This window comes from Schistosoma haematobium, chromosome 3 (assembly GCF_000699445.3).
Source record: "Schistosoma haematobium chromosome 3, whole genome shotgun sequence".
NCBI classification, from domain to species: Eukaryota; Metazoa; Platyhelminthes; class Trematoda; order Strigeidida; family Schistosomatidae; genus Schistosoma; species Schistosoma haematobium.
The window spans coordinates 32,604,447-32,613,001 of record NC_067198.1 but is presented as its reverse complement, the minus strand read 5'-3'; the positions used below and the strand labels follow the sequence as shown (position 1 = coordinate 32,613,001).

The following is an 8,555-nucleotide window of genomic DNA, read 5'->3' as shown; positions in this document are numbered from 1 at the left end:
TACCTTCACTTCAAACATTGACGTCCAAATTGCGATTAACTTATCCAATGAGTATTGATGCCTTTTATAATGTTGTGTTACTTAAACTGAATAACTAAATTGGAAATATTTCATTATCGGTATGTACTACATCATAATCTCCATTATCATTATCAGCTCCTACGTCAATCTGAAGTAAGATTTAAAAAAGTTATTTTACAAGTTTACAATCAATCCAATTTTAACAGGTTTATAATTGATGTTTTTTATGGTTTCGGTTATCATTCATGTATCTTTGGTATTCTACAAGAAGTCAAGATAGTAACGTTAATACTGATCCGCCTGGAGTCCCTCCGGGGGCTACTGCCGGTCCCAAGCCCGGATAAAGGAGGAGGGTTGGGCATGGGGTTAGCGTCCCCAACCCGTAGAAAACTAACTCGCTAAAAAAACGCTAACCAGAAAAAATTATTCAAACCTTTTAAACTCTGCCCTGGGAGTCAGAAGATCTTCATTTAGAAGAATTATGACGCCTCATGATGGAAGCCGAATCCCTTCGGAAGTTACGAGGCCGATGCCCCTTCTGACAACCAGAGCGACCATTTATTTAGGTACATGGAATGTTCGTACAATGTGGGACACCGGAAGATCCTTCCAGATTGCTGCAGAAATGAGAAGATACAACCTAGAGGTACTTGGGATCAGTGAAACACATTGGACACAAGTTGGACAACAACGACTAACTACAGAAGAGTTCCTGTTATACTCCGGCCATGAAGAAGAAAATGCACCACATACACAAGGAGTTGCATTGATGCTGTCTAAACAAGCGCAAAGTGCGCTTATAGGATGGGAATCTCATGGACCAAGGATCATCAAAGCCTCGTTTAAAACAAAGAAAGAGGGCATTTCAATGAACATCATCCAATGCTATGCGCCTACCAACGACTACAATGAAGACGCTAAAGATCAATTCTATAATAGGCTGCAGTCAATAGTCGAGAAGTGCCCAACAAAGGACCTGACCATTCTGATGGGAGATTTCAACGCCAAGGTTGGAACGGACAACACTGGATATGAAGACATCATGGGACGACACGGACTGGGAGAAAGAAACGAAAATGGTGAGAGATTTGCAAATCTATGTGCCTTCAATAAGCTGGTCATAGGCGGCACCATATTCCCACATAAACGCATACACAAAACCACATGGACTTCACCGGATCACTCTACACAAAACCAAATCGACCATATTTGCATCAACAAAACGTTCAGGAGGACTATAGAGGACGTGAGAACCAAGAGAGGAGCTGATATAGCATCAGATCATCACTTACTGGTCGCCAAGATGGAATTGACACTCAAGAAGCACTGGAAAACGGGGCAGACAGTATCACAAAAGTTCAATACGGCCTTTCTCCAGGATACTAACAAACTCAACGAATTCAAGATAGTCCTCAGCAATAAGTTCCAGGCCTTTCATGATCTACTCAATGGAGAAGGAACTACTGTGGAGAGCAACTGGAAGGGGATCAAAGAGGCAATCACTTCAACATGTCATGAGGTTCTGGGTCACAAGAAGCACCACCACAAGGAATGGATCACTGTTGGTACACTGGATAAGATTCAAGAAAGGAGGAACAAGAAGGCAGCGATCAATACCAGCCGAATAAGAGCAGAAAAAGCCAAGGCACAAGCTGAATACACGGAAATAAACAAACAAGTGAAGAGGAGCATCAGAACCGACAAACGTAAATATGTGGAAGATTTAGCAACGACGGCGGAAAAGGCTGCGAGAGAAGGAAACATGAGAAAACTGTATGACACGACAAAGAAACTCTCTGGAAATCGCCGCAAACCAGAACGACCAGTGAAAAGCAAGGAAGGCGAGGTGATCACCAACATTGAAGAGCAACAAAACAGGTGGGTAGAACACTTCAAAGAACTCTTGAATCGACCAGCCCCACTGAACCCACCCAACATCGAAGCAGCACCCACGGACCCCCCAATCAATGTTGGCCCACCAACAATTGAAGAAATCAGCATGGCCATCAGACAAATCAAGAGTGGCAAAGCAGCAGGACCGGACAACATCCCAGCAGAGGCACTAAAAGCAGACGTAGCGGCAACTGCAAGGATACTCCACATTCTCTTCAATAAGATTTGGGATGAGGAACAAGTACCAACAGACTGGAAAGAAGGACTTCTGATCAAAATACCGAAGAAAGGCGATCTCAGCAAGTGTGATAACTACAGGGGCATCACTCTTCTCTCAATACCGGGAAAAGTCTCCAACAGGGTATTGTTAAACAGGATGAAGGACTGCGTAGACGCCCAACTTCGTGACCAACAGGCAGGATTCCGTAAGGATAGATCGTGTACAGACCAAATCGCAACTCTACGGATCATTGTGGAACAATCAATTGAATGGAATTCGTCACTCTACATCAACTTCATTGACTACGAAAAGGCATTTGATAGCGTGGACAGAACAACACTATGGAAACTTCTTCGACACTACGGCGTGCCTCAGAAGATAGTCAATATCATACAGAACTCATATGATGGATTACACTGCAAAATCGTGCATGGAGGACAGTTGACAAAGTCGTTCAAAGTGAAGACCGGTGTTAGGCAAGGTTGCTTACTCTCACCCTTTCTCTTTCTCCTGGTGGTCGACTGGATCATGAAGACGTCAACGTCTGAAGGAAAGCGCGGGATACAATGGACATCTAAGATGCAGTTGGATGATCTAGACTTCGCAGACGATCTGGCCCTTCTATCCCAAACGCAACAACAGATGCAGGAGAAGACGAACAGTGTGGCAGCAGCCTCAGCAGCAATAGGTCTCAATATACACAAAGGGAAAAGCAAGGTTCTCCGACACAATATAGCATGCACCAATCCAATCACAATTGACGGAGAAGATTTGGAAGATGTAAAAACGTTTACATATCTGGGCAGCACATTGATGAACACGATGGATCCGATGCGGATGTGAAGGCGCGGATCGGAAAAGCAAGAGCAGCATATTTACAACTGAGGAGCATCTGGAACTCAAAGCAACTGTCAACCAACACCAAGGTCAGGATTTTCAATACAAATGTCAAGACAGTTCTACTGTATGGAGCAGAAACTTGGAGAACTACAAAAGCCATCATCCAGAAAATACAGGTGTTTATCAACAATTGTCTACGCAAAATACTTCAGATCCATTGGCCGGACACTATTAGCAACAACGAACTGTGGGAGAGAACAAACCAGATCCCAGTGGAGGAAGAAATCACGAAGAAGCGCTGGAAGTGGATAGGACACACATTGAGGAAAGCACCCAACTGCGTCACAAGACAAGCCCTCACATGGAATCCTCAAGGCCAAAGGAAGAGAGGAAGACCAAAGAACACATCACGCCGAGAAATGGAAATAGACATGAGAAAAATGAACAAGAATTGGGTGGAATTAGAAAAGAAGGCCCAGGACAGAGTGGGTTGGAGAATGCTGGTCAGCGGCCTATGCTCCATTGGGAGTAACAGGCGTAAGTAAGTAAGTAAGTAATTATTAAGATAAAACGTTTGAGTTTTTAACAACTGAAGTATATTAGCTTTAAATAATTCAAATTTGCTAACTTTTCCATCCGTTAACGAATTATCACTACTGAATCGGTCTACTATTTTTCTATGCCCTAACATCGTCTCATGATATTTTAGTATATTACTCTATACTACTTACTAATAGTATGGGATTCATGCTATGATAATTCATCTCTAAATTTTTCCTTTTTAATAACTGATGTCACTGTTGCACTGGAACACTTATCACATATATTCCTTATGTTCCAGTTATTTATTCTGCTTGTCATAATATCCATCCTCTCTTTGTCTCTTATAGTGAGCTATCTTCTGGAGTCAGTCTTTAACAACTGATTTGCTTCCTAATCCAAGCCCCTTCCTTACATTTTTTGTTGTTTTCTAATCTAAAGCGCTTACTGTAAGTTTATTCCTATTTATTTATTTAACTCACAATCGGTCTTTTATTTCTGTCATTGATATCGGACACCTCACCATTTTACGTTTATAATATTCGATTTTCCATAGAAGTCAAGTTTATGCACACAGATCCACTCTTTTGTGAGTCACTTGATGAAATTCAGGACACTTGTCCCATTCTAATAGAAATTCTCAGTTGCATATGCCCGAATTCTAGTTCCATATAACTAATACTCACTTTATTCATTTAATATACTTCAAAAACTAAAAGTGATAATAATAATAATAATAATTCAATTTATTGATCAATTATCATTGTTATTATTTTTGTTTATATTTACAAACTATAAAAATCCATTTCAAGTCTATATGAATTGGAAGAAGTAATTGTAGTGGTAGTATTAAATGAGGGACAATTACAACTGAAAATAAGTTCATGTGTTGTTTTGAAAGAAAAAGGAAATCATTTTCTTCTTCTTTTATATGTGTACATAGTATCTTCTTGAACAATTTCTCATAATTACATTATTATTTATATTTTAAAAAAAATCATTTTTCTTTCGTATAATTAAACTCTAATAAGTATGAATTTATAGTATATGAAAACCACAAAAAGAAAGGGGAAAAATATCTTTCGAAAATAGTTAATAAAATTTGGTAAATATATGTATGTGTGTTTGTGTAAATGTATGTGCGAGTATCTATCCGCACTGGAAGGGAGGTATATATATATATATATATATATATATATATAATGATAATTATTGACGTTACATTTTAAGTAATTTTATTAAGCAATATATTCATGTTAGTGTTAAAAATCTTTGATGTTTCGATAGAAAAAGAAAAAGAAATCTTTATATAGAAATTACTCTGTTAAATCACATATTTGCACATACATCTGAATATTTACAGACAGATTAATAATAATAGTAATGGTAATAATAATAATAATAGTTTTTGATAGGTTTTAGTCAATCTTAGAGAAATCTATTTCACGTGATAACGACAGTACAAAAATGACATTTACATTAGAAATTAAAGTATTTCAGTACATTTATGGAGAGAAAAAAGAAAGAAAATAATGATATTCCAAAATACTTCTAGTCAATGTTTCTGATTATAAACTTGTATAATTTGTTTATATGCATAGATTTATCAGAAAATGTATCGTAGTCGACGTGTAGTCGACATGTATACGAGTTGAATTAGAGTTAAATGGGGCATTCATATTTATATGAAAAATGGATAGTATTTCATAATGTTAAAATTTATGCAAACAATATTCACTTTCAGGTTTTTGTTTTTCTCTTTTTATATGAATAATACTATTTATTACTATTATTATTATAATACTGTTTCATTAAATGTTTCATTCACTTTATCTTCATAACTTGCACGTATCCAATATGGTAAACTGATATTAAATGGTGAACTAATTTGACTAATAGATCGTGTACATCGACGTGCAGATGGTCCATTACCGAAAATACGTTTTTTAACTGATTTAATATTTTGTTTATCTAATCGACTTTGACGATTTATTGATTTTTGTGATGGTGTTTGAATTGGATAAAGTGTAAGACTTGTTAAACTTGATGCTCCATTCGATTGTTGATGACATCCATTACCCATATGATTATCAAGTTGTATTGGTTTAGTTAAATCAGTTACACTATAACTACCTGATTTTGGCGGGAATTCAATTTCAGTTGAATTAGTTTTATAATTAGGACCAATTGAATGCAGATCATTTAATATATGATCACTGTCTAATTCCGATACTGTTGAAGATATAGGTCTATCATTGAGTGAGTTAAAACAGGAAGAATTTCTTATTGAATAATCTAAATGAGAAAAATTCTCACGGTGAATTTTTACAGTATCTTTCCTAACTACATAATTTGTGTACAATCGTTTTCCAATCTGTAAAGCAAAATAAAGTTTGATTATCCAATGAAACAAATTAATAATAGATCAGTAGAAGTGTACAAATCATTTTCGAAATTATAAATGCAAACTGTTCTGGTATCAAATGATTTAACAGTTTACATTTTCAACTGTGATTAATCAATCATTTAGACATCAATTCCAAGGACACCAAACTTATTCAGGATTAAACATTGAATTCAAAGATTACTTATGAGCAAAGATGAATGGTGGCTACCAGTGGAATCCAGGACGCATGTTTCGTCTTATTTTAGACTCATTAGCCGGATGTGCCTGCATCCTAGGGTCCCGGAGTGAATATCAACTCTGGAACGCAAGTACATTCAACTGACGAAGTGCGCGTCGTGGATTTCACTGCTAACCACTACCCATATTTGCTTATAGTGCTTGTGACGTAAGACAATATCGAGGCAATCCGCACGGCATGCACATATGCCAATAAGAGGTTGGTCAATTGCAGTCCTAAACATCAATGGCAGGATTCAAACAAACAATACAAGAGGAATTCAAAGATTACTTGGTTTATTTTATTTTTATGCTTACTATGTTTTTCATGAACACAATAACAGCTGATTAAGAATGAGTGATTGATTACTAATGTTTTATTAGCTCACACATAATAATGTCTTATTCATCAGATTAATAGATAGTTTGATTACATAGTTAACGTGTTCCAAACTGATGAAAGTTTTCTATATTTTCGAATGCTATAAAAACACGTATAAAAGCGGAATTAATACAATAATGTTTGCTTGTATCAGCCTTTTCGTTTCTTGTATGATGTAATTATTATTTTTAATATCTTAGATTTTTTTTACTAATCATAGTTAACATTGATCAAACGTTTTACTTAAGTGAATAGCAGAAGTTTCTCAACCCAAAGAATGTTTTCATCACTGATAGCTCACTGTCAGACCCGAAGGTCCTTGATTTGACCACCGGTAAGGTTATTGGTGCACACTACCAAGGAATACTATATTAGGGCAAGAAGGATTTCCAATGCTACCTGGTTACCAATAGTTTTCCAACCATATTGTTATATCCCGATAAGAATAATGAATGGTAATTTTGGGGATTCATTTATGGACCAATATTATGAGTATATTTTTATCGTATAATTGTCATGTAACTAAACTGTTCATATTCATGTTCCTCTCATTATGAGTTTTATTTTGACCTATGAACCATTATTATATGATTTACCATTCTTGTGTTATGGTCTGTCTATTACTTACTATCTCCCTCATTCACAGCCACTTTTGGCCAAATATTGTACAAATGTTATTTTCTGTTTTATGGTACGTTGTGGTCTGTTTGATTGGTAATATAAACCGCGTATGTTTGAAGTAAGTGATTCATATTGCAGAGACTGATATTGGTGTTCTGGACTTGACTGGCTGGGCTAGACAGGAAGCGGGGCCAATCAGGAACTCTAGGTTGCTCGCACGTGCTTTACGCGTCACTGGTTCGATCGACAAGTCGCTGCTCTCTGATTGGCGGTATCGTTGCGTTATCCAATATACAGGGCACACAGATTCACAAGTTATAACACATACCCTTAATACTGATATGTATATATATATATATATATATATATATAAGAGAGAGAGAGAGTTCAGTCTTAATTGCTTATTTACGATTACCTCGAAAATGTGACCTGATACTTTTCTATTTCTCAAACTCATTATTTCAAACAATTAATTGTAAGGTTTGTTTTGTTTTTGCCATTATAGAATAATAGAATATATTATGCTTCAGTAAATATTGACAGTAGGCAATTTAATAATTTATTTATATATCAACAACATAATACTAAAAGTAATCATAATAAAAAATAATCAATATATATATTATCTCTAATTTCAATATATTAACTTAATGCTTTATTTGTTCTGAGACATAATACTAATCATATACACTTAAATACTACTGAAATAACTACTATTATTATTATCATTATTTCTATAGTAAATGAATTAGTTTTATGATTATTTCTCTATTCTCATTCTAATTGAATCATATTTAGTCACTGAATTCTTTTTTTCTTCTCTCACCTACATTATCTTTTCAGTTTTACGTTTATTTGAATTAGAAACAAACAAATTCATTGGGCGTGAGTATGATTTAATAGGATAATAATATTACAGTAGCATATAGATATAATATTTATTGAAAAAAAACTATAGTAATATCTCACTTCATTTATTTCTCTGAAATAAATACCCTTTTTTTAGAATAATGAAATTGGATAGATTTGATCATTTATCCTATAGAATATAATTAATGTGATGTAAATTGTATTTGAATTAAAGATAGTTGGAAAATGTGATTATCGAATGACCATTCAGTAATTTAATGATATTGTAATTAAAAAGAGATTTGAATGTTTTGATTTAAATCTTCTGTGATATTATCACTGTTTCTATCAGATGAGATACGAATTAAAAGAAATCACTTAGTATCCATTGTTTTGCCATCCTGGAACGGTTGAGGGTGGGGAGAGATCACTCGCCCTCTTAAAATGCTCTCACATGACTATATGTATACAGATACTTACAAGGAAATCCTAGTCACTGGCTTCTCGCTGCATTACTGATGTTCACGAAATTAACATTTTGAAAAGCGAATATTCATGGCTTTAAC

At 35.3% G+C, this 8,555-nt stretch overlaps 1 protein-coding gene across 1 annotated transcript in view; it reads right to left on the bottom strand.

The window, feature by feature from the left end:
• Positions 1-4,256: 4,256 nt before the first annotated feature.
• RAPH1 (Ras-associated and pleckstrin y domains-containing protein 1) overlaps positions 4,257-8,555 on the bottom strand; it is an 84,673-nt gene continuing 80,374 nt past the window's right edge. The window contains exon 11 of the mRNA XM_035730372.2: positions 4,257-5,888. Coding sequence (XP_035585667.2) covers positions 5,310-5,888 — 579 coding nt within the window. The 3' untranslated portion in view covers positions 4,257-5,309. The remainder of the gene's footprint in view (positions 5,889-8,555) is intronic.